Raw genomic sequence first — 27,280 nt, 5'->3', positions numbered from 1 at the left:
ACCTGTTTGTGGATGGGAAGTTCGCGAGCCTGTGTGAGCTGGAGGAGAAGTACGGGCTCCCCCCCCGGGAAACGCCTTTAGGTATCTACAGGTAACGGCGTTTTCCAGGCGGCAAGTGGAGGAATTCCCGCTGCTGCCGCCACGCACGGTACAGGACGGTGTTCTCGGGGACGTGGGTTGGAGAGGGGAAGATCTCGGCAGCATACCAGGCGATGCAGGAGGAGGCCTCGATGGAGATGCTGAAAGGTAAGTGGGAGGAGGGGTTGGGAGAGGAGGAGATCGAGGAGGGGATGTGGGTAGATGCCCTAGGGAGGGTGGACTCTTCCTCTTTGTTCGCGAGGCTCAGCCTCATACAGTTTAAGGTGCTGCACAGGGCACAAATGACCGGAACAAGGATGAGCTGGTTTTCTGTGGGTGAGGACAGGTGTGTTAGGTGCTCAGGGAGCCCAGCAAACCACACCCATATGTTCTGGGCATGCCCAGCGCTGGAGGAATTTTGGAAGGGCGTAGCGAGGATGGTGTCGAGGGTGGTAGGATTCAGGGTCAAACCGGGCTGGGGGCTCGCAATATTTGGGGTTGCAGTGGAGCCGGGAGTGCAGGAGGCGAAAGAGGCTGGTATTCTGGCCTTTGGTAGCCCGGCGAAGGATTCTTCTTCAGTGGAAGGATGCGAGGCCCCCAAGCGTGGAATCATGGATCAGCGATATGGTGGGGTTTATTAAATTGGAGAGGGTGAAATTTGCCTTAAGGGGATCGGTGCAAGGGTTCTTCAGGCGGTGGCAACAGTTCTTGGACTTCTGGCAGAACGGTACACAATGGTCAGCAGCAGCAGCAACCCGGGGGGGGGGGGGGGGGGGGGTTCTATTTTATTTTTGTTTGTCTATACTGGGGGATCTGAGGGGGTGTACATATTTGCTATGTGTTTCGGCAGGTGTTAATATATTATTTATGTATAGGGGGAGGGGGCACTGGGTTGTTTTGTTTTGTGTTTAATTCTATTGGGTTCCTTTTACATTTTGTTGTTGATATTTTGTGAAAACTTTAATAAAACATTTTTTTTTTTAAAAAAATATGAAAATTTGTGTCAGGAAGTTAGGAACAATTAAAGATGACCACCCGGGAATAGGTAGTGACGTTGTTCATATTAGAAAATAGGGATTTTATAAAGACTGAGAGATAATGGCTGAAATGCTGCAAGAGCGCCTGTTTGTATTTGTGCATGCACGAGGACTGTAAGCTCTTGAAACCTTTGGCTCTATAATGTTGAAAGCAAAAGCTTGCTACAAGTTCTGTCACGATACTATCATGTATGTCTTTATGGAAACCATATGAGTGTGATTGTTGCTTTAGATAAAACGAGGAAAGTGAGTTGCACCAATGTTTTTAGTTTAGAATGAGTGTTGCTTTTTAAGTTTTAGTTTGAAGCCTTGAAATGTCTGGCAGAAATCCAATTGGAAAATATTCTAAACATTCTTGCTTTTGAAAATTTTATTTAATTTGGAATATATGTAATTTTAAAATGGACTGAGTTTTTAAGTTTATAAACTAGAAGTCTCACCAGTGCACGGTGAAAAATTTCAAGATATACATGAGAGTCTTAATTCGGGATAAAAAGACACACATATAATGCTTGGCATTTTAAAATTTCAAATGTTCGATCATGTGAATTGGAAATCGATTCTTGTTACAGAATCTGATACAGCTTTCATATTTTTGAATGTTACTTATTGGGCAATATTAATTTTAAGTTCCTTGACAGGTATGGTTGCAAGATTGAATGACTTATTGGGCTCCTGAAAAGAGGCACAATGGATTTTTTTTTTTTAAATTTCAAAAAGGTAACAATGGATTCTGGCTTGACGTGAAGGAGAGGAGATTTAAAAGAACAGAACCGTGAAGCACAGACCCGTGTGCACAGTCGAAGTAGTTTGCATGGATATAAGAAAATTAAAGGAAACCAATTAGCCCAACAACACTGTTATATTTGAGAAATTAAAACATAATTTCAAATAATAGGCAAGTAAAATATGTTAATACCTGGAATTGAGTAGGAATGGGTGGCTTCCATTTTAAAGATATGAGAATATTTTATTCTGTAAAGTTTCTCCAGATCTCATCAATAAGATAGAATGGTAATTGCTGGGATGCCTCATTTAAGATAGAGGCAGGAAAAAGACAATACAAAATGGGAACTGGAATAACCTATCTTGGATGTAATTCAGTAGAATATATCAATCTGGTCTTACTGAACTGTATACTTTAGTGAAATTGTAGGTGGACTAATAAATTGAGAGCTTCCCCTTGGCAATGTTTGTGTCCTTGCCTGTTCACCTTTTGAAGAGAACTGCATTTGGTAGTCTGGCCACCACCCAAGCATGGGAACCATGCACGGCAAGATAAGCAAGGACTTTGAGATCTTGTGATAAGATCACATGAGAGTCAGGAATGTATGACATGATATTGAAACTCTGTGTACATGTGCAGGCGTGTTATGCGCAAAGTCACAAATATGCAAGAAACCTCAAAAACGGGCTGGTTCAAAGGTTGGAAAATACTTGGTGAACCTGCACTGAAGAATGGATCTTGTTCATATGCAAATACCTGACAAACAGCATGACCTGAAATGGTTAATGTGGCCAGTTGAGTGAGACAACATCCTTAAATCATCAAGGCACTGACACATACACTGTGGAGAAACTGACTTTTAAACAATTAGGATACTTGTCAAGTGAGTAGAATTAAAGTAAAAGGGCTAAAATTTGAATGGACCAATTAAGGACCTGGGAGTTGTAATACATAGTAAAGGATATCTACAACATGAATACAGCATTAAAAAAAAAAGAGCTGGAGAATACTTAAGTACATTTGTTAGGTAAGACATTTATACGTTAATGCAAATAACTTAGAATCAACAAAACCTTTGAAAGAGGATTTTATTGAGTGAGGTAATCTGTAGAATGGACTGCCAAATAAAATGAGACCAAAGATCATGGGTGTGATTTAGAACAGCTGCAGGAAGAAGCTATTCAGCCCTTTGAGCCTGCTCCGCCATTCGTTATGATTATGGCTGATCATCTATATCTTAATCCTGCTCCCCCCCACCCCCCACCCCCTCCCTCCACCCCCATATCCCTTGATCCGTTTAGCCCCAAGAGCTATATCTAATTCTTTCTTGAAATTACACAACGTTTTAGCCTCAAACTACTTTCTGTGGTAGTGAATTTCACAGATTCAGCACCCTCTGGCTGAAGAAATTTCTCCTCATCTCAGTCCTAAAAACTTTACCCCTTATAATCAGTAATAATAATCTTTATTGTCACAAGTAAGCTTACATTACCGCTGCAATGAAGTTACTGTGGAAAGTCCCTAGTCGCCACATTCTGGATTCACTGAGGGAGAATTCTGAATGTCCAAATGACCTAACAGCACGTCTTTCAGGACTTGTGGGAGGAAACCGGAGCACCCGGAGGAAACCCACGCAGACACTGGGAGAACGTGCAGACTCCGCACGGACAGTGACCCAAGCCGGGAATTGAACCTGGGACCCTGGCGCTGTGAAGCAACTGTGCTAACTACTGTGCTACCTTGCCATCCATTGACCCCTAGTTTTAGACTCTCCCACCATTAGGAACATTCTTTCTGAATCTACCTTGTCTAATCCTGTTAGTATTTTGTAAGTTTCTATGAGAGTTTTTGTGCATAAAACAGATTCTCATTTTGGACAGGTACAGCAGAGTTATTCTCATCACCTGCAGCACCAAGAATGACCTCGCTATCTAATGGGACACGTTTTTTTGATCTCGACAAGGAACATCCCACCGAGGCTGCACTTACCTTATTTCCTGCACTGACGTGCTTAGCCATTTTTAAATGCCGCCCGATCTCTCAACACTCCCGCCCCCCCCTCCCCAGATCCCCTGGCCATTGTACCTGGTCCACATTTGTGTGGACCAGTGATAAATGGTGCCATGGTGAGGTCTCCCAGGCACGGGCGTTCATTCCTGGGCCTCAGGAGAATCGGGCGTCGACATATTTAAGTGAGTTTACTGGATCATTTAAATATGTTAATCGAATCTCGCTTAGCGAGGGCGAGATCCAGGTCATGACGTCACATGAGATCTGGTTAGATCTTGAGGCATTCCAAGTGCCGCAAGATTTAACGGCCTCATCACATCACTGAGTCGGGCGCGATGAGGCCGATCGATGGTGCCCCACATTGTACAAGAGTGATTTTTGAGAATTGAACATGAATTATATTTTACACCACCCACAGTCTTCTAGAGTGGTGGAGAGAGGGATTAAAGCTTTCAAACCAAAATTCAAAAGTTGTGTATAGATTACCCCACTCGATAGGCTAACGTGTTATACCACTGTGAAAGGCAAAAAGGAAGACAGAAAACGGCATCATCTTAATCAGCTAAAAACCGTGCTGCATTTCTGTTTCCTTTTAGATGGATTTCCTGGGTTTATGCTTTGTGACATCCATAGCCTTCTATCTGAAATTCATGGTGATCACATTCATCTACAGTGCCAGGGTGGCAAGGAATTTGTACAAGCTACATATGCTAGTCTCCCAAATGTGATACCGGGTAGTACAGAAAGAGTAGAAGATTGGAACTACACAGGAGAGATTAAAGGTGATCGATCTATGGGATATGGTTTAGAAGGAAAGTGGCAAGTTTGGAGAGTAGAACGGGGAAGAGAAGTATACATACTTTGTGATCGATATCATGAGAAGGAATCTGAGACTTTTTGGTCTGGATTTTCCGTTGGCTAGCGCCAAAGTCACGAAACCCAATTAGGTGGGGAATATGTTCTAATGGCAAAATTGTGGCAAGTGCCAATTTGATGCCAAATTGCAATTCTCTGTCACCTCGACAGCAGCGTCAATGTGGTCCGGAACGCACTTACAGTAAACACCGTTTGCATATTATTAGTGGGCCTGACCCCGTATTGTCCGGGGCGTCTGTAATTCTCTGTCCGATGGGCCGAGTTCCCGATGGCGTGGTTCACTTGTGCTTTTAAAAATCGTGAAACCAGCATCATGGCTGCTGAGGGAGAGAGAGGGTGTGTGGAAAGTGTCCGACAGCACCATAGTTTGCTGACAGCTGTGCCGCTGGGCGGGAGGTGTCTGCCGGGGCTGGGGGATGTAGCTGGGGTGGCCAGGAGGTGGACTGTGAGGTAGGGGTGGACGGGCACGGAGCATCATTCCCACAGCCTGCAAGGTGTTGATCTCCAAATTTCTTTCTCTGTCAGTCTGGCCTCAATAAAAGTTGAGACGGATTCGCACGTAAACAGAAGTTATTTATTTAGCTTGCAAGCTTGAATCATCTTACAGAAATGTAACAGGACATCCTGCCTCTTACACTCCAGAAAACGACTGACTAAAAGACAAAGAGATCTCTGCAAAATCAATTCAAATGGTATCAAGTTTCACATACTCGACGGACATAGGTCAGCCTATGTCCCTCCTGACCTGTTCGATCTATTCTGATTGGCTCACTTCCAATCCCTTTCTCTGGCCCCTATCAATGCAGTCTCACTCTCATAGACACACCTCTTCCTGCTTTTTCCATGCGGTCTCAAATTCCTTTGTCCCTAACTGCAAAAATCAAAGTGGCTTATTTCTACATTACATTAACTAGTAACTCTAAAGTAACTATTTTATATCACATTCGTCATTCCCTCCTTTTATCATTCCATGATAACCGAACTATCCAATCTATAGCTACGGTTCCTCATCTAAAAAGATTCGTCGCTGCATTTCCAATTCCTGTCTTAGCCCCCCTTCATCTGCTTCACCCTCATGGATTTTAACAGTTAAATTTTTTTTCTCGGTGATTGGGGCGGTGATCTGATCCAGTGCACCCAGCATTCTACCCATCACACATTTAAGGATGGCCAGGCCCACAAAGATGCAGCCGATAGCTACCACTAGATACATGGCCATATTTATCAACCAGTCCTTCCATCCTCCAGATCCCCAGTTACCCCAAGAGTCAGGATCCTGCATCCCGTCCAAGTGATCCCGTATGCGATCCATAAATTTAGTAATGTTAGCGGTCAAGTCTTGAACTCCCATGATACACTTGCCCTGCACTATGGCGCATACCCCACCCTCACGGGCCAGAAGATAGTCAAGAGCATACCGGTTCTGCATTGCAAACAACCGCAGCTGAGACAACTCCTTAGTTATTGCCCCGAGGGCTCCCAAGGTTTCATTTCCCAAGATGGTAAGGCCGCAAATAAAATAATTCCGATCACTAACAGCCAAGGAACCCCCCACACCTCCCAGTGTCAATACGCTCAGAATGCCCCACCCGGCTGAGTGGCCCCGGTTGGGTGCAAGAACCTGAGGTTTTTTCCAGTTCTCGCAAAATTCAGCAGAGACTGCCCGGCGTGCTAACTGATTATGCAGGTTCCACGCCGAAGGGCAGGGGACTGTGGTAGGGACTAGAGTCCCTATAGCAATTCGGCGGGGAAATGGGGTGACAAAACGTTGGTCGCCGTACCATTAAATAAAAAGTAGTATCCTTGTTCCGTGTGGAGACTAGCATCACAATCAGCATATCGGTTGCGTAAGGACCTCCCAGTAGCCCAGTTTATCCAATTTTGAAATGCCCATTCGGGCCGCCCAGCAATGCGGAAAGCCCTATTCCCGACAGTGATATGAGAGACATTCGCCCAGCCACAAAGGAGCTGGAGGCCAGCGTTCAATGGAACGCAAGTGGTGCTATAACAAACGCATTGGCCAGACGCCTGGGTGATATGGCACCTCCTGTCCGTACAGGTGGGAAACAGACATGTTATATTTGTGTCCACCTCTACCAGCAAACAGCCATATCCTTCACTGCTGAAGCAATTCTCGTACGACCGGGAATCCCTATTGGGAGTGAAGTGGCTAGGTATGTACGCCCTCCACCGTCGCAGCCTATCGTACTGTGAATGGGAATTATCCCGAGGAAGGGGAAGGCAAATAGCCGGTGGTGCTGAATCCGGATCGTAAGGAAGAGTGACTTGCTCGGGCAATGGCTCGGAACGCTGACAATGAACCACCGTTTGGGGAGTGCCCCAAAGCGGTGAAACAGAAAATAACCTAGACACCGCTGCAGGGTTTGGGTAGCAGACAACCCGTCCCTGGCCATACAGACGGTGGTAAATCTGGTAGAAGAGATTCATACTACCCGGGTTTTCCTCAGTTTGGCCTTTAATTAACTTAAGTGCATCTCCCGGTAACCTACGTTCTAGCTGTACTTCCCTTCTCACACGCCCCGTCCTCTCTCTAGTCCCTTTCTCTTTCTCATGGTCTCTTCCTACACTCTTCTGACAGCCTGATGTTACCTTTATTGTACCACTTTTAACACATCCAAAATCAAATTTACATGTATTCCAAAAACAAGGCAATGTCCATATAATGTTCCCTTCCCATCGCCGGGGCCGGTGCAGCTGCTTCATGACTCCCGCATTCTCCTTAACTTTGATGACCTTCCATGAGTCGATACCATGTCCTCGTATATGGGGGCAGTGAAGAACATCACCTGTGCATAGGTGATGTATCCTTGTAGATTGGTTGGGGCTACACAGATACATAATATTCCCCTTTTCCATGTCCATCGCCAATAACACGCCAAGCGAAGTGAGGCCAAATATCAGACAGACGATGCGTAGCCACTCCATCATGCTCCAGACCTGTAAAATAGCACTGGAGAAGGGAGGCAGGTTAGTATCCGACCTTTTACAGTAGTGGAGATGGACTCAATTTACAGTGATGTAGGTGGACCCAAGCACTTCGCCCCTCCACTTTAACTGCTGTGGGGGTGGTAAGGAGAACTTGGAAGGGCCCGTCCCATCGCGGCTCCGACCCCTTCCTAGTCCAATTTTTGACCATTACATAACTACCGGGCTGGACTGAAAGTGAGCTAGGTACTGGGCAATGGCTGGTGAGCCGCACGGACTGGGCCATGGAGTTCCTTGAGCACTTGCGTAAGGGCTAGAACATAGGTGGTCATTTCTTCAGTCATCTGATGAAACTGAACCAGTCTGGGAACCTGCAGGCTCCAGGGAGTTCTAAGAGGCCTGCCATAAAGAATCTCGGCGGGAGAGAGCCGGGCTGGTCCCGCAGGTGTAACCCGCTGCTGGAAGAGGGCAACGGGGAGCAACTTAAGCCATGTCAGTCCCGTGTCTGCTCTTAATTTAGCCAATTTAGTTTTGAGGATCTGATTGTGTCTCTCAACCACCCCGGCTGCCTGCGGTCTGTAAGCACAGTGTAACTGCTGGCGTATGCCCAACTGGGAGCAAAACTCCTTGTTAATTTGTCCAATAAAATGAGGCCCATTATCAGAACTTAACTGAGCTGGTATACCGTACCGGGGAATGATTTCCCTCATCAAGACTTTAACCACAGTAACAGCTTTACTATAGATAGTCGGATACGCCTCAACCCATCTGCTGAACACATCCACAATGACCAAAACATATTTATAACATTGACACCTTTCCAACTCAATGTAATCCATTTGGAGCGTCTCAAAGGGACCACTGGGCAACGGGGTTTGCCCCTTCCCACAAGGGATACCTTTTCCGGTGTTATATTGCTGACAAATCAAACACCGATTACTGATACTTTGGGCCAACCCCTGCATTTTAGGGTGCCACCAAGTGTCCAGCAACAAATCACTAGTCCCCCGAGCCCCACAATGAGTTGCAAAGTGTACACATTCGATGACCCATAAAGCCAGTACATCAGACATACAAGTCTGATGTGCAGGCGTGGTCCATAAAGAGGAAACAGAATCATATGTACAACCTAACCGTTTCCACATTTGTTTATCACTCTCAGGAGCGTCCTCCTGTAACCTTATGACGTCTGGCATTGGCTTGTCAGAAGCAGACACATTCATAGTAGATCGTTTAGTCTGACTTAACATTTTAGGCACCATCACTTGCTGAATTTGTGCGGCTGTGCGCGCTGCACAATCTGCTCGTTCATTACCAACGTCAACTGGGGTTGTACCATTCGTGTGGGCAGCGCATTTAATAACGGAAATCTGCGCTGGCAGAAGGAGGGCCTGCAGTAGGTCATTAACTAAACCCCGGTGGGATATTTGACCACATATAATCATGTCAGGTTGTTCTGACGAAATGTCACTCAAATCGCCCCTTATTGTGGTAGTTTCCTGAATCAAGGCTAAACAGTTGTGGCCAGGTGCGTCTTCATGGACAGGGGGACCACTAAGAAAACAGGCTGGATTGATAGTGGTACAGTGTTTAAATGTCAGACGTGGATTGTTCAAAAGGTATATCTCATACCTATTCTGACGAGCTGCGGTAAGATGCTGACCATTCGCCCCATATCCCTGGCATGGTACTGGTCATGGACCTGACGTGTAATATGAGGGCTTACCGAAGCTGACTGTGGCCATAAATGTGGTGATATTGTAACAAAATCGGCTGTACCTTCTTTTCCCGTGACTGTGGCTGTAACCTTGACTGGCCATTCGGTCTCAAGTAATGGCCGGTATTTGTCCTCCAACTCCCTGTTTTGTCCAGTTCTGTCATAGGCCAGGGTAACGTGATGCAGTGGCTGTTCAATGTCTAACGTCCACCACTGGGGGGTGATAGAAATATAGCACTGTTGTCTCATCCTCCTCTTCGCTGATCCACCCACCCAAAGTCACTATATTGGAGCTCCTGCTGGTAAACTACCATTTCTGCCGCTTGTTGGGATCGCAGATCATCCTTTTTCATTACATACTCAGTCTTAACCTTTGTAACTGAGCCTCCTTCTTGGCCTACACCCTCCTTCCAGTAAAATCTGACTGCCCTTGCCATCTGGGAAGTGTCGTTCTCCGTCCAATTCATGTTATTACATTTCACAGCAGTAACCACAGAAGGTGGTAGGCAATGCATTAACATAGCACAGTATTGAGGGGAATTCTGACCATTTTGATACAGCAAATCGCCTGACTGCCCCCGGTAGATTTCATTAAAACGCCCCAGACATTCCTATGGCTCATCAATCTTCCTAGGTTTTAGGTCTAAGATAACAGAAAGATTTATGGGCCTTTGAAATGTGCTATTCAACGCATTCAAGATCTGTGTCCTTCTTTTCTCTATTTGCTCTCTTCTTTTTTAAAACTTAAAAATGTTTGAAAATTCAAATTGAATTACTGCAACTTGCAAGCTTAGCTCTGATCTCAACTCAGAACTAAATTTACAATTTGCTTAACACAAACTTGTATAACATTTACAACTTAATTATTTCTTTATCTTAACAATTTTTTCTTTTAACAAGTTTTTTTTCTGTTACATACACATAAGTATTAGCAAAATCAACTATCATAAGTATTAGCAAAATCAATTATCATCTCCAGATTGACACTTTTTAAAATGGTGTCCATGATCTTCTTTAAGTTTCTATTAATCTCCAGATAAAATGAGATAAACCTTATTTCAAGTAAGTAAAATTTAAGATTCTGGCAATTTCAATCAATTGCTTTCGAAAATAATAACTTTTATCAAAGAGGTGGAGAAACCCACTGGTTTCCTTTAATTAATTCAAAACGTAACTTTGCTGGTGTTCACTGACTCAAAGGAAAGGTATCCGATTACACTGCAGACTGGTGCTGTTATCTCAAGGCCTGAGTGAGAAGCACTGTCTGTTTTCAACTCCGCCTGCTGCTGTTAACCCTTTGAGAGACTTCTGCTTCAACCTCACAATCTCAACTAGACCTCGGAACTTTACAGTCCAAGGAGACAATTTTAGCTTAATCAACTATATATTTAAAACACTCACACATAGAGTTGAACCATCTTCAGATTTAAAAACAGTTATACTGGACTGAACCCCCATCTATTGAAGTCCCATCAGCCCCTGAACCCATATAATAGACTGAACCTTTATTATTTAAAGTCCCATCAGCCTCTGAACCCTGATAATAGACTGAACCTTTATTATTTAAGTCACATCAGCCTCTGAACCCCGATAATAGACTGAACCTTTATTATTTAAGTCACATCAGCCTCTGAACCCTAATAATAGACTGAACCTTTATTATTTAAAGTCCCATCAGCCCAAAACCCTAACCCAAGCCGAAACAACAATATGAAATCCCATCAATTAAAGTGCTAATCCCCAGACTGACCTGTGATTTCGTCGAGGCGGTCTTTCTGTGCCAACCGCGAGTGACCAGACTAATCAGACGATAAGAAGAGGGGAACAATCAATGCTGGTCGTTTTCCATTTCTACATTGAGGGCCCTTTGTTCCCGTCCTCCTGTTCATAATCAGTCTAATTCTGATTTCGCAGTTGGATCAGGATCGCCCAGAGAAATCCCGGGTTTCGGCACCAAATGTTGATCTCCAAATTTCTTTCTCTGTCAGTCTGGCCTCAATAAAAGTTGAGACGGATTCGCACGTAAACAGAAGTTATTTATTTAGCTTGCAAGCTTGAATCATCTTACAGAAATGTAACAGGACATCCTGCCTCTTACACTCCAGAAAACGACTGACTAAAAGACAAAGAGATCTCTGCAAAATCAATTCAAATGGTATCAAGTTTCACATACTCGACGGACATAGGTCAGCCTATGTCCCTCCTGACCTGTTCGATCTATTCTGATTGGCTCACTTCCAATCCCTTTCTCTGGCCCCTATCAATGCAGTCTCACTCTCATAGACACACCTCTTCCTGCTTTTTCCATGCGGTCTCAAATTCCTTTGTCCCTAACTGCAAAAATCAAAGTGGCTTATTTCTACATTACATTAACTAGTAACTCTAAAGTAACTATTTTATATCACATTCGTCAAAGGTAGCCATGCAGCTGCGCATGCTGCTGACCCCACTGTGAACCTAGGGCCACAGGTCGTATGGCCTCCCGCCAGAGCACTCCCCTAGGTTCCTCTGACCCCAGCCGACCCATCAGCTGTATGGACACGCTCCAGCACAACCAGTGCCATCTTGTTGGCTGGGATGAGTGTGTGTGGGGATTGTAATGTGTATATGCGGCTACAGCTTGTCAGCCTCCTGAGTGTTAATCACGGACCTGGCGAATCCCACACCGTCTTTCATTGGAATCAATTGTGTTCCACATGGCACCAGTGCTAGCCCCTCCAAAGTCGCTGAATCGGTCCAGATTCAACGCCAGTTTTGCTGTTGTGAAAGTCCACAAATCCTGCGCCAGCATCAACACTTTGTCACAGGAACAGAGAATCCCACCCATTAGGTCTGGTTTTAAGACAGAAACATGATTGGGACATATGGAGACCCTTGTAATCCACACATCACGCCAACATACATACAATATGTTATAACCTGCCTACTTACCATTGGCTGGGGACTAATGACTATCCCACAATCCTGTGGGAGTATGAGCTTCCCCAATGAGGGGGGCGGAGAAACCACTAGTTAACTCCTAGTATAAATAAGCTGGCCAGTTCAGGAACCAGGAGGAAGGAGTATGTAGCAAGGGAAGTTACTGCTACTGTTATGTATATATGTTATAGTAAATAAATGTTATTACTTTGTATCCTTAAAACTCGTGCTGGATTCTTCGTGGCCCTTACAAAACTGGCGACGAAGGTTAAAGTGAATAGCCGTCTACACTGCTGAAGCCACCTCCCTGGATTTTTGTTGGATACAGGTTGGAAGTTGTTTTCTATTAGACCATGCCTCTGTACGGACGTTTGGATGTTTTTGATGCTGCGCTGGAAAGCTGGAATCAGTACACACAACGGATGCGTTACTATTTCCGGGCAATCAATATCACCGAAAACGAGCGCCAGGTGGTCATATTGCTCACCGCCTGCGGCCCGCATACGTTTGGTGTGATTAGGAGCCTTACGTACCCAGCTGCGCCGGACACCAAAACGTTTGATGAACTTGTGAATATAGTGGGGCAACATTTTAACCCAACCCCGTCCACGATAGTCCAGCGTTACCGGTTTAATACCGCTGAGAGGACCACTGGAGAATCCCTTGCCGATTTTCTATCCAGGCTACGCAGGATTGTGGAGTACTGTGACTATGGTGAGACCTTGTCAGAAATGTTACGCGACCGTTTGGTTTGCGGTATTAACAATGCGGCCACCCAGAGAAAGTTGTTAGCGGAGCCAACATTGACTTTTCAACAGGCCATTCAAATAGTATTGTCCCGAGAGAGCGCAGAGCGAGGAGTACAGGAGCTACAGGGAATGGAAGTGCATGCCTTGGGGCGCAACCCCTTCCGTCTGAAAACGTCCCCCCGCACTCCTGCGGTACCTTGGGCGAGGCAACGTCCGGACCGACTCCAGTGGCCGTCGGACATTCCTCCCCGAAGGGAGCCTTCTCCAGAGCCAATGGATGAGGAGCCATGTCCGTGTCAGACTTGTAGGCGCCGACCCTGTCGCGGACGGCGGTCCTGGGGGCGCCAGAGGCGCCGTCGTTCCGACCGAAACTGGGACCAGCCCAGGGGCCGTAACTGGGACCAGCCCAGAGGCCGTACCTTCCATGTGGATGAACCTGCGGCGACCACTCCTGAGGACATGGAGACGGAGGACGACTGCCTGCAGCTGCATTGTGTGACAGCTCCCCGTGTGGCCCCCATTAAGGTGACAGTACGGGTCAATAGCCACCCGCTTGAGATGGAGCTGGATACTGGTGCAGCGGTCTCCGTGATCGCCCAGAGGACATTCGACCGCATCAAGCAGGGTATACAGACCCTTACATTAACCGACTCACAGGCCAGGTTGGCCACCTACACTGGGGAACCACTGGACATTGCAGGAACTACAATGACCCCTGTTGTCTATGGACGCCAGGAGGGGCGTTTCCCACTTATCGTGGTGCGCGGCCATGGGCCCAGCCTGTTGGGTCGGGACTGGTTGCGCCATTTGTGGTTGCACTGGCAGCACATCCTCCAAACAGTTTCTGAAGGGTTGACTGAGGTGCTAGGACAATACCCAGATGTATTCCAGCCTGGTTTGGGGAAAATAAAAGGGGCCGTAGCCCCTATCCAAGTTGAACCAGGAGCCACGCCGCGCTATTTCCGGGCGCGCCCAGTGCCTTACGCCTTGCTCGAGAAGGTAGAAGGGGAGCTCACTCGTTTGGAGAGTTTGGGTATTATCAGGCCCGTCCGTTTTGCTGACTGGGCAGCACCAATTGTACCTGTAATGAAGCCAGATGCCACAGTTCGTTTGTGTGGCGACTACAAACTTACAGTGAATACGGTTTCCCGACTCGACCGATATCCAATGCCTCGCATAGAGGATCTCTACGCGAAACTTGCAGATGGACTCTCGTTCACAAAATTAGATATGAGTCACGCCTACCTGCAGTTGGAGCTGGACCCTGCCTCCCGACCATATGTAACGATTAATACACACCGGGGCCTGTATGAATATACACGGTTGCCCTTTGGAGTATCCTCTGCCTGCGCAATTTTTCAACGTGTTATGGAGGGCATTTTGAGAGGTTTACCACGTGTCGCTGTCTACCTAGATGACGTTTTGATTACAGGGACGTCGGAGCAGGAACATTTGGAAAATCTGGAGGCTGTCCTTAGACGCCTTTCGGAGGCTGGAGTCCGTTTACGTCGCACAAAGTGCGTATTTCAGGCAAAGGAAGTAGTCTACCTAGGTTATCGGGTGGACCGCGAAGGTCTGCACCCCGTCGCAGAGAAGGTGCGTGCAGTTCAACATGCCCCCACCCCGACTGACACTTCGCATCTTCGTTCTTTTCTCGGTCTTGTAAACTATTACGGGAAGTTCCTCCCCAATCTGGCAACTACGCAGGCCCCTTTGCACCTTCTGCTAAAGAAAAATCACACCTGGGTTTGGGGTCAGCCGCAAGAAACCGCTTTCCGGCGAGTAAAGCAACAATTGTCGTCGTCTGGGTTACTAACCCACTATGATCCTGGAAAGCCTTTTCTCGTCACATGTGATGCATCCCCGTATGGTATTGGGGCCGTCCTGTCCCACAAGATGGAGAACGGGGCCGAACGACCGATAGCTTTCGCCTCCCGCACATTGACTGCAGCGGAGAAAAAGTACGCGCAGATCGAGAAGGAGGGCCTGGCAGTGGTTTTTGCGGTGAAACGCTTCCACCAGTACGTGTACAGCCGCCATTTCACTATCGTGACTGATCATTAGCCCCTGCTGGGATTTTTCAGAGAGGATAAGCCAATACCGCCCATTGCTTCTGCACGGATCCAGCGCTGGGCTTTGTTGCTTGCTGCATACGAGTATTCTCTGGAGCACAAACCAGGTTCGCAGATAGCAAATGCCGACGCACTGAGCCGATTGCCTTTATCGACCGGCCCCATGTCGACCCCCACGACCAGTGAGGTGGTTGCAACCCTAAATTTTATGGACACCTTGCCTGTCACGGCATCACAGATCCGTGAGTGGACCCAGACGGAGCCAGTCCTGTCAAAGGTTCGGCACATAGTCCTGTATGGTGGGCAGCATAGACAGCTCCCAGGCGAGTTGCGGGCATTTTCCTCCAAGCTGTCAGAATTCAGCGTGGAAGACGGCATCCTCTTGTGGGGGACGCGTGTGATTGTCCTGGAAAAAGGCCAGGAGCTGATACTATCAGACTTGCACAATGGGCATCCAGGCATGACCAAAATGAAAATGTTGGCCCAGAGTTATGTCTGGTGGCCAGGCTTCGACACCGACATTGAGAAGGTGGCCCAAAACTGCTCCATTTGCCAGGAGCATCGGAAGCTTCCGACGGCCGCGCCCCTACATCACTGGGAATGGCCAGGGCGGCCTTGGGCACGCTTGCATGCAGATTTCGCAGGCCCTTTTCAAGGATCCATGTTCCTTCTACTAATTGACGCCCAGTCCAAATGGCTAGAGGTGCATACGATGCAGGGGACAACGTCCTGCGCAACAATTGAAAAGATGCGTTTATCGTTTAGTACGCATGGCCTCCCCGAGGTGCTGGTCACGGATAACGGCACTCCATTCACGAGTGAGGAGTTTGCTAGGTTCACAAAGATGAACGGCATCCGCCATATCCGCACTGCCCCTTACCACCCGGCTTCAAATGGGTTGGCAGAGCGCGCAGTGCAGACATTCAAAAGAGGCCTAAAGAAGCAGTCTTCCGGATCAATGGACACGAGACTGGCTTGCTTTTTGTTTACGTACAGGACCACCCCCCATGCAGTGACTGGGGTAGCTCCCACAGAACTCCTAATGGGCCGGAGACTTCGCACCCGCCTTACTATGGTTTTCCCGGACATTGGCGGAAAAGTACGCCGCACACAAGAACGGCAGGGACAGGGATTTTCTCGGCCACGTCCGATTTGGCAGTTTGCGCCCGGTGACCCAGTGTTCGTTCGGAATTTTGCTGGTGGTGCCCAATGGGTTCCTGGTGTAATCTTTCGCCAAACGGGCCCTATATCTTACCAAGTGCAAGCCCAGGGTCATCTCCAGCGAAAACATGTAGACCACGTTCGGTCCAGAAGATCATCCCCTCAAAAGATTCCCCGCCCCCGGAGCTCATTTCAACAGCCGCAGAGACCAGAGACAAGGGAAGGTAGTCCTCACAATCTTCCACTGGTGCCTCACTCGAAGCCTGCGCAGGTCGTTACAGGACCGAATGGAGATAGAGATGCTGACATGACGGAGGCAGCAGACTCTGACTCCGAGATGGAGACACAGGATGCATCAGAGGGGGAATCCTCAGGTCCACGGGCCGTGGATGTACAACCGCGCCGTTCATCACGGAAGCGCCGGTCTCCATCTCGTTACACGCCGCCTGATCCAGCGCCGCGTGCAAATGGTGTCCGGCCTGCGGCCAAACAAGTCCGACGCCCTCCTTCGCCAGGGTCTTCGGTGGATTCCTTGGACTTTGGGGGGGAGGGATGTTATAACCTGCCTACTTACCATTGGCTGGGGACTAATGACTATCCCACAATCCTGTGGGAGTATGAGCTTCCCCAATGAGGGGGGCGGAGAAACCACTAGTAAACTCCTAGTATAAATAAAGCTGGCCAGTTCAGGAACCAGGAGGAAGGAGTATGTAGCAAGGGAAGTTACTGCTCCTGTTATGTATATATGTTATAGTAAATAAATGTTATTACTTTGTATCCTTAAAACTCGTGCTGGATTCTTCGTGGCCCTTACAAAACAATATAAAAACAATATACAGTTATGCTGGCCTAGATGTTGGGAAGTGCATCATTTCAGTATTTAAATGTGTATAGGTACGGAACAAATTTCCAGTGGTTATCATAGAATAGTAAATGGCAGTGAAGTCTGTGTACCACACCCTGACAGTCCATCATTAATGGAGCATGGTGATATAGTCCCCATTTCTTGGCCCAGGAAGATCACGCCTCTTGATACTAAAACAGGAACATTTTGAGTTTTGCAATAGGTTGTTCGAGCATATGCCAAAAGGAAAGTAAGCGACCTTAATGTCATAACATCAAAACAGAGTTTAAGCCACCACCTTCTGTTAATATATTAAGAATGATTACCAGGATAATAGTGTGTTCTGAGCATAGGCCAGGTACTGACAATGGTTTAGTTGTCATTTCCACCTGCACAGTATTATGTCATAATGTGCATCGTGAAGTGGCGCCAGTAATGATCAATTTAACTGATATGGGATTACCAATCTAGTGCAAACACAAGATCAGAGCCTTACAGGAAGGAATGTTGCATCATCTAATTAGCGATTTGCGGGAAAGAACAAGTACCATGAAAGATAAAATGGAGTTACTGACTTGTACATAATGTCAGAAAACAGTTTAAACCCTCAGACCCAAAAATGTGCAGAAAGGTCGGAATGATATAATTACCACATTCAACACAGATGCATCTTTTGGGATTAATTGAAATGGAGTATTCTGAGAGATTGGTAAGGAGTAGATTGAAAAGGATTCTATCAAAATGAACAATTAGAGCAAGCATAATTGGAGGGAGATCAGATTATGAAAATACATATGCAAGACATAGCAGGACTACTTCGAAAACACGCCCATCCGCTGAGAGAATTCTCCAGAGAAAGTAGGAATGCATCGGTTGAGGCAGCAGAAGATAATGTCCGCATAGGCTCATGTTCTTAGATTTTAGAACGTATTGGAGAGACCTTGCAGATAATTATAGAAGGAAATTTACCCTCCTGGATAAAATACATGCAAATTGAAGCCATGTAACCCTTTAAACTTAATAACAACTGTACCACTGAAGGTCTGACATAGGATACCCCATAAAATGTGTACCATCTGAGACATAGTAGGACAAACTATTGACTGGTACAAAAGATGAAGTCACACGGGATCAGAGGCGAGGTGGTAAGATGGATACAGAACTGACTTGGTCGCAGAAGGCAGAGGGTAGCAGTAGAAGGGTGTTTTTCTGAATGGAAGGTTGTGACTAGTGTTCCACAGAGATCGTTGCTGGGGCCTCTGTTTGTAATATACATAAACAATTTGGAGGAAAATATAGCTGGTCTGATTAGTAAGTTCACGGATGTCTGCAAGGCTGGTGGATTGGCAGATAGTGTTGAGGATTGTCAGGATACAGCAGGACATAGATAGGTTGGAGACTTGGGTAGAGAAATGGGAAATGGTGTTTAATCCGGACAAATGTGAGGTAATGCATTTTGGTAGGCCGAACATAGGGGGGAAATATACAGTAAATGGCAAAACTCTTGGGAATATAGAAAGTCAGGGAGATCTGGACGTACAGGTCCACAGATCTTTGAAAGTGGCAACACAAGTGGACAAGGTAGTCAAGAAAGCTTATCATAGAATCATAGAAGTTTACAGCATGGAAACAGGCCCTTCGGCCCAACCAGTCCATGCCGCCCAGTTTTTACCATTAAGCTAGTCCCAGTTACCCGCACTTGGCCCATAACCCTCTATAGAATCATAGAAGGGCAGCATGGTGGCACAGTGGTTAGCACTGCTGTCTCACGGCGCCGAGGTCCCAGGTTCGATCCCGGCTCTGGGTCACTGTCTGTGTGGAGTTTGCACATTTGCCCCGTGTTTGCATGGGTTTTGCCCCCACAACCCAAAGATGTGCAGGATAGGTGGATTGGCCACGCTAAATTGCCCCTTAATTTGAAAAAATGAATTGAGTGCACTAAATTTATTTAAAAAAAAGAAAGCTTATGGAATGCTTGCCTTCATTGGATGGAGCATCGAGTATAAAAACTGGCACGTCATGCTACAGTTGCACAGAAGGTTGGTAAGGCCACACTTGGAAAATTGCACCCAATTCTAGTCGCCACTATTACCAGAGGTTTTGGAAAGTGTGCAGCAGTGGTTTACCAAGATGTTGCCTGGTCTGGAGGGTGTTAGCTATGCAGAGAGGCTGAATAGACTCAGACTGTTTTCTTCAGAACGACGGAGGTTGAGGGGCGAACTGATAGATACAAGATTATGAGAGGCATGGATAGAGTGGATGGACAGGCATTCTTTCCCAGGGTGGAGGGGTCAGTCACTAGGGGGCATAGGTTTAAGGTCCATGGGGCAAAGTTTAGAGGAGATGTGCGAGGCAAGTTTTTTACTCAGAGAGTGGTGACTGCAAAGGGAGGTTGTGGAAGCAGATACATTAACGGTGTTCAAAAGGCACCTCGTCAAATACATGGATAGGATGGGTATGGAGGGATATGACACTAGGAAGTGCTGAGAGTTTTGGCCAAGGGTGGTATGACCGGTACAGGCTTGGAAGGCCGAAGGGCCAGTTCCTGTGCTGCATTGTTCTTTGAACATGATTGGAATAATGCTCATATTGAGCAAAGACAAAATGTTTCTCTGTTTAGGAGTGAGAACATTGAAATAGAGAACAAAGGTCGCATACTTCTGTACCATCAAGCACCTAATTGTACTATGACGGTCACTAGGGCAAGATAATTTCGCGTATTATCAGCTTACAAAGGGAGAGGAGAATATTGTGTAACCACTAGTCATAAAGAATATCAATTTTGAAATTTGTTCACATTTATTCACTTCATGTTTTTCATTTTGGGGTATCCAAAGACAAAATTGGAGAATCTGTTTAATGCAGACATTGAAACAGGCTGCCTCCCATACTAGAACAGACGTGTACTTTCTGGTAAAGTTGTGTTCTTAACTGGTTAATGCTGGCTTTATCATTCTTATTGCAAAATCAATTGAAAAAGAAAATCCAACATTTGTGGGGAAAATGGGTACATTTTCAACTAACCGCTAAAGTGATTGAATTACTATAATTTGAGAAACTCAGGAGATTTATGTAAATAACACAAACATTATATAAAATTGTTCTATATGTTGAAAATGTTTTACAGGAATCAACCAACTCGCATTGAACAATCAACCTTATCTCATTATTTAATGCATATGCAAAACCATCAAAGCACATGGACTGAATTGCAAATATCAGAAACTGAAATTATATTATGGTTTCCCAGCGGGCATGAATATGTTTAAATCTGAGGGAAAAGAGAATTTTAGTCATTGTTCACTTTAAGAAAGCAGGTTGTATCACCAGTAGAAAGAATAACAATGTTGATGTTTACAAATATGTCATTAATTTTTTCTTGTTTGTTTGACTTACATAATTAAGGACATGTCTGAAATGTTCTTTACTCATAGGATGATGGCATTTCTTATTTGTAAAATATTCTCTTCACAGATATGTTGAAATCTCATCAATTTACTTATTTTTATCCAGTCAGCGTATTTATAATTGTTTTTCTTCTTGCTTATCTCATCTTTTTGCTGTGTGTGCGCAACCTTGCAGGGTTTCAATTGGTTTGCTAGTTGCCTACAAAACAGTGACTGCTTTTCATGTTTAATTAATTGGCTGTAACATGCTTTTGGGACATTTGAGTGTGTAAAATACATTATGCAAATATAATTCCGTGCTTCCAAGTTTTGTTGGCTCAATTTCTCTACCTTGGAGTTCATTACATGTATTGATCACTCTTAGTGTCGAGATCTACATCCTGAAATCCAGCCTAAATTTATCTTTTACTAATTTAAACTAGTGTTCCCTTCCTATCAGTTTAATTTTCCAGATTTGCCTTCTTTTCACCTCAATAAGATAAACGCAAAGATGCCGCCTTTTGAAGGTTAAATGTTTTAAGAATAAGTTTCAATATTCTTTCTTCAAAACTCAAACCTCTAACTTTGGATTCTTTGACTGTCTCTCCTGTTCTTTGGCAAACCAAACTGGACAGAGTACATTCTGACTTAAATGCTGTTGAGTCTGATCATGATTTTGTCTAAGAAAGACTTGCATTTATACTGCTTTTCATGACCGCGGATGTGTCAAAGCAATGTATAACCGATGAAGGACGTTTGAAGTTTGATAACTGTTGCAATGTAGGAAACATGGTGCCCAAAAAACAACAATGTAATAATGACCAGATCATCTGATTTTGTGGTGTTGCACTTCTTCAGTATAGTGCCATGGAATCTTTTACATCTACCAAAGTAAGCAGATGGGGCCTCCATTTAATATTTGATCTGAAAGATGGCGCCTTTGACAGTGCAATTAATTTCACTGACTCCCAGATCTTTATAGAATACAATAATAGAATAGGATCTCTACAGTGTGGAAGGAGACCATTCGGCCCATCGATTTTCTGCACCAACCCTTGGAAAGAGTACCCTACCTAGGCTTACGCCCCGACCCTATCTCCATAACCCAACCTAGCCTTTTGGACATTAAGGGGAAATTTAGCATTGCCATCCGCCTAACCTGCACACCTTTGGACTGTGGGAGGAAACCGGAGCACCTGGAGAAAATCACGCAGACATAGGGAGAAAGTGCAAAGTCCATACAGACAGTCACCCAAGGCCGGAATTGAACCCGGCTCACTGGCACTGTGAGGCAGCAATGCTAACCACTGTGCCACCATGCCGCCCTTTATGAATTTGATCCTTTAACTGTTTCAACACCATTTGTGAGATATGCCCATCTCTTTACATTTCCACATTCAGTTTCTTACAATTGTCTGCATTAAATATAATCTGTAATTCTTCTACTAGGGTGCATGTTTTGTCCAACATTTTCTGCAATTTCTGACGTACTTCCGCTCCCTTTTACGTATTTGTATCATCTGAAAATTTGATGATTTACTTTGGCTTTCTTAGCTTCTCATTGATGGAAATGGCAAGCAGTAGTATTGCTAATGTTGAGTCCTGCGGCACAAAATTTAGTAGTTCTCTCCTATTTCAACATACTTCCCATAATTATCAGTCGTCTTTTAATGTTGAGATTTATTATCCAGAACCAAGATTTGCCCTGGAACCCCACAACTTTGAGTTTTCTAATTAATGTGGAACTTCGTCAAATACCTTTTGGAAATCTAGGTATATATATCACATTGTAGGGCTTTTCCAGTCCACCTGGGATGTTGCTGCCTCAAAAACCTCAAAGAAGTTGAAATAATAGCATCTACTCTTAAACTAGGTTTACTGCTGTTTAATAAGTTAATTACATGGATTTTATAATTCCCTCGAACAAATGGTGTGAGCTATTTATTACAATTACACATTCCCATAGACATTCTGTGGACTTCTGCACTGGTAATTGAGGTGATTAGAATGTAAAAACAAGCGTGCATCCTCTACAGGGTATCTGGGATCTATAGAAATTGGGCCAATGGTAGTATATCTTCTTAACCATTAATGTAGTTCTTTCTCTTTCATGGTCGGTGGGCATCATTGGCTAGGCCCACATTTTTATTGTCCATCCCTAAATGCCCTTGAGAACGTGGTGGTGAGCCATCTTCTTGAACCATTGTCGTCATGTGGTGTAGGTACACCCAGAGCGCTTTTAGGCAGGGAGTTTCAGGATTTTGACCCAGCGACAGTGAAGGAACAACGATGTACTTCCAAGTCAGGATGGTGTGTGGCTTGGAGGGAAACTTCCAGGTGGTGTTGTTCCCATACATCTGCTGCCCTTGTCCTTCTAGGGGATAGAGGAAGCAGGTTTGGAAGGTGCTTTTGTAGGAGTCTTGGTGAGATGGTGGAGTGCATTTCGTAGATGGTATGCACTGCTGCCAAGATATGTCGGTGGTAGATTTTTCAGGTGGTAGATGGAGTGCCAATCAAGCAAGCTGCTTTTTAACATAGAAACGTTACATATAGGAGCAGGAGGAGGAATATTGTGGGGATGATGTTTACCCCGGTAGTTTATGAGCGCCGATTGGTTCACCTTCCTTTGACTGTCGTGAAAAGAAGCGGCCCTAGCCTGTTGGGTCACGATTGGATGCACCAGCTGCAGTTGGATTGGCAACATATCCTACAATTGGATTTTGGAGTCTGTGTGTGATACTGAGCAAATTCCCTGAGGTTTCCCAGCCTTGCTTGGGAACAATTAAAGTGGCCGTGGCCAAGATCCAGGTGGGCCCAAAGGCCCAGCCCTGATATTTTCGTGCCCGCCCAGTTCCCTACACGTAAATGGAGAAAGTCGAGACCAAACTTGTCATTTGGAGAGTTTGGCATCATTAGGCCTGTGTGCTTCGCCGATTTGGTGGTGTCCGTGGTCCCCATCATGAAGCCGGTTAAGACAGTCCGCCTCTGTAGGGACTTTAAATTGCTGGTGAACACGGCTTTGCGGCTAGACCGTTATCCTTCACCCCTCATCGAGGATCTTTATGCTACATTGGCCACTGACTGCACGTTTATGAAATTGGACATGAACAATGGTTTTCTACAGCTGGAGCTTGATTAGTCCTCATGGAAGAACGCCATGATCAATACACACAAGGGTCTCTACGAGTATACTCGACTGCTATTCGGAGTACGTTTGCCGCAGTCTTCAAGGGCGTTATGGAGAACATCCTGCACGGATTGTCACGCATTGCGGTTTACATGGATGACATGCTAGTCACGGGGACCATGGACCGGGGCATTTACAGAACCTCAAAGTGGTGTTGAAGCACTTTTAAGAGAAAGGGGTCCGCCTGTGCGCACAAAGTGCGTGTTTCATGCAAAATAAGTCATCTGGGGGTATTGGATGGACTGGGATGGCCTGCACCCGGTCGCTGAAAAGGTGTGAGCCATCAAACAGGCCCCCGCCCCACGGGACACCACGGAATTTTGCTCTTTTCTTGGATTGGTTAATTATTATGGCAGGTTCATTCTGAATTTGTCCTGGCCCCCTCCTCAAGAAGCACCAGACTTGGGTGTGGAACAAGGCCTAAAGGAGATGTTTAAAGTAGAGAAACGGCAGTAGTCCTCTTTCGAGATGTTGAAGCATTTGGATCCTTTGAAACAATCATTTCTCACATGTGATGCATCACCGTATGGGATTGGGTAAGCCCTGTCTCACCTGATGTGCGATGGCCATGAGCGTCCAGTCGCCTTTGCCTCACGGACACTCACTGCGACTGAACAAAGTATGCTCAAATAGAAAAGGGAGGTCTGGTGACCATATTTGGAGTGAAGAGATTTCATCGGTACAATTATGGCCACCATTTCTTTATCGTCACGGAGCATAAGCTGATGCTGGGGCCCTCCCATGAAGAAAAGACAATCCTACCAATTGCTTCTGCAAGGATCCAGTGCTGGGCCTTGTTATTGGCTGCTTACGAATACTCTTTCGAGCACCACCCAGGGACCCAAATTGTACAATGAGCCGTCTTCCCCTGCAGATCGAATCTGCGAACCCTCCTACTGTGGATGAAGTGGTCGCTGCCCTGAATATTATGGACTCCTTGCCCATCATGGCATCGTGTACTCATCACTGGATGCAAACCATCCCCATCCTTGCCAAGGTGCAGCACCTGGTGCTATACGGTGGCCAGCATCGACAGCTACCAGGGGAGTTGAAAGCTTTCTCCTCAAAGTTCTCGGAGCTGACTGTAGAAGACAGATCCTCCTGTGAGGCACGAAGGTTGTTCTTCTGGCGAAGGGCCAGGCAATCATGTTGAAGGACCTTCACAACGGGCACCCCGGAGCACCAGAAAATCCCCGTGGCCGGAACACCCTTGGGCTCACATAAATGCCAATTTTGCCAGTCCATTCCAGGATTCGATGTTTCTTGTCTGGGTGGGGTGCCCACTCCAAGTGGCTGGAGGTCCACAAGATGGTGGCAATCACCTGGGCGACCATCGAGCAATTGTGCACTTCTTTTTGCACCCATGGAATTCCGGAGGTGATTGCAAAAGATAACTGGGTCTCTTTCACAAGTAAAGAGTCCATCACCTTCATGAAAGGCAATGGGGTTCGCTGCCCCATACCATCCGGCATCAAATGGCTTGGCAGAGAGCACCGTGCAGATGGTTAAATGGGATCTAAAGAAGCAGACTTTGGGCTCAATGGACATCAGGCACGTTTTTATTCCTGTACAGGACCACGACACATGCAGTAACTGGGGTGGCCCTGCTGAGAGGATATTGGGCCGTAAGCTTCATACGCGACTGTTTGATTCTCCCAGACATTGGTGCAAAGTTGCGCTGTAACCAGGAACTGCAAGGACCTTGCCCAGTTCAACGTTGACCTCTCCGATGCTTTGCACCTGACGATGCGGTATTCGTTCGTAACTATGGATGGCACAATGGCACAGTGGTCAGCACTGCTGTCTCACAGCACCAGAGACCTGGGTTCAATTCCAGACTTGCTTGACTGTCTGTGTGGAGTCTGCACGTTCTCCCGTGTCTGCTGAGTTTCCTCCGGGTGCACTGGTTTCCTCCCACAGTCCAAGATGTGCAGATTTGGTGGATTGACCATAATAAATTGCCCCTAGGTGGGGTTACGGGGATAGGGTGGGTGATTGGGCTTAGTTAAGGTGCTCTTTCGGAGGGTCAGTACAGACTCGATGGGCTGAATGGCCTCCTTCTGCACTGTAGGGATTCTACGATTGAATGACAGTGCTCGCTGGCTCTCATGGATTGTCATCTGTCAAACGGCACCAGTGTCTTATCAGGTTCGGTCCGGGGACAACTAATGAGACGGCATTTGGAACATATTTGCTCATGGAGATTGGTCCCTCGTTAGGTTCCTTGGAAGAAACCTGTCCTGGATTCCCCGTCACCATTGCCGAATCAGCTGCTGTGATGTCTCCAGTTTACATTGATGCTGACATGCCCAACGTTGTATCTTCAGATTCAGAATTGGAGACGCAAACATATGAGATCTCAGATGTCGATTCAACAGTTCAGCCGCCTCTTGCCGATCGCAGCCACGGCGTTCCTGCTGCAGATGACATTCCTCTGCGAGGTATACGCCGACTGATCCAGTGCATCTGGTACACAACGATTTACCGGAACCGAAGAGAGTCCGATGTTCTCCACCTTCTCCTCCTCCTCCTCCAAATCGGTCGTCGAGGGGAACTTCGGACCTTGGCAAGGAGGAAGTAATATCCCGCATTGGACTTATGGGGTGGGAATAATTCTCTTCGACATGGTTTTCGCGGACAACAAGTTCCCCACTGAGGGACGGGATAACTCCTTTTAGCATTATTGGCCAATGAGGCACCGAACAGTAAGAGACCCGATAAGGATCTATAGTAAGTATATATGCTGTATTGTAAATTAATCAAAGCTCTTCATCTCACTCAGTGTGGACTGCCTGCGTCCTTATTAAAGCAATGCCATTGTATTATAAGGGGGGATGGTTAGATTCTCTTTTGTTGGTGATGGTCATTGCCTGGCACTTATGAGGTGTTATTTGTCACTTATTAATACGTGTCTGAATGTCGTCCAGGACTTGCTGCATATGGACATGGGCTGCTTCAGAATCTGACGAGTTGTGAATGGTATCAAACATCTCCATTCTGACCTAATGATGGAAGAAAGGTCATTGATGAAGCAGCATGATTGTCTTCCAACAACAACCATCTTCCTTTTTGCTAGGTATGACTCCAACTAATGGAGCATTTTCCTCTTGACTCCCATTGATTCCAGTTTCACTAGGGCTCCTTGATGCCAGAGTCAGTCAAATGTAGCCTTATTGTCAAGGGTAGTCACTTTTAGTTTTTGTGGTGAGGTCAGGAGCTGAGTGGCACTGGCAGACCCCAAACTGAGAATCAGTGATCAGGTTATTGCTGAGTAAGTGCCTTTTGATAGCACTGTCAATGATGCCTTCCTTCACTTTACTGATGAGCACGGTAGCACAGTGGTGATCACAGCGCCAAGGACCCAGGTTTGATTCCTGGCTTGGGTCACTGTCTGTGTGGAGTCTGCATGTTCTCCCCATGTCTGCGTGGGTTTCCTCCGGGTGCTCCAGTTTCCTCCCACAAGTTCTGAAAGACGTGCTGTTAGGTGAATTGGACATTCTGAATTCTCCCTCCGTGTACCCGAACAGGCGCCGGAGTGTGGCGACTTGGAAATTTTCACAGTAATTTCATT

General features: G+C 46.1%; 1 protein-coding gene across 2 annotated transcripts in view; it reads right to left on the bottom strand.

Moving 5' to 3' along the window:
• Positions 1-5,280: 5,280 nt before the first annotated feature.
• LOC140398415 (uncharacterized) overlaps positions 5,281-27,280 on the bottom strand; it is a 175,391-nt gene continuing 153,391 nt past the window's right edge. For both annotated transcript variants that reach the window (XM_072487078.1, XM_072487077.1), the window contains exon 2: positions 5,281-7,699. In XM_072487078.1, the coding sequence (XP_072343179.1) occupies positions 6,460-7,677 (1,218 nt within the window). In that variant the 5' untranslated portion in view covers positions 7,678-7,699 and the 3' untranslated portion in view covers positions 5,281-6,459. The remainder of the gene's footprint in view (positions 7,700-27,280) is intronic.

This window comes from Scyliorhinus torazame, chromosome 21 (genome assembly GCF_047496885.1).
Source record: "Scyliorhinus torazame isolate Kashiwa2021f chromosome 21, sScyTor2.1, whole genome shotgun sequence".
Classification (NCBI taxonomy): Eukaryota; Metazoa; Chordata; class Chondrichthyes; order Carcharhiniformes; family Scyliorhinidae; genus Scyliorhinus; species Scyliorhinus torazame.
The sequence above is the reverse complement of the archived record's forward strand: the minus strand, read 5'-3'. Positions and strand labels throughout refer to the sequence as shown.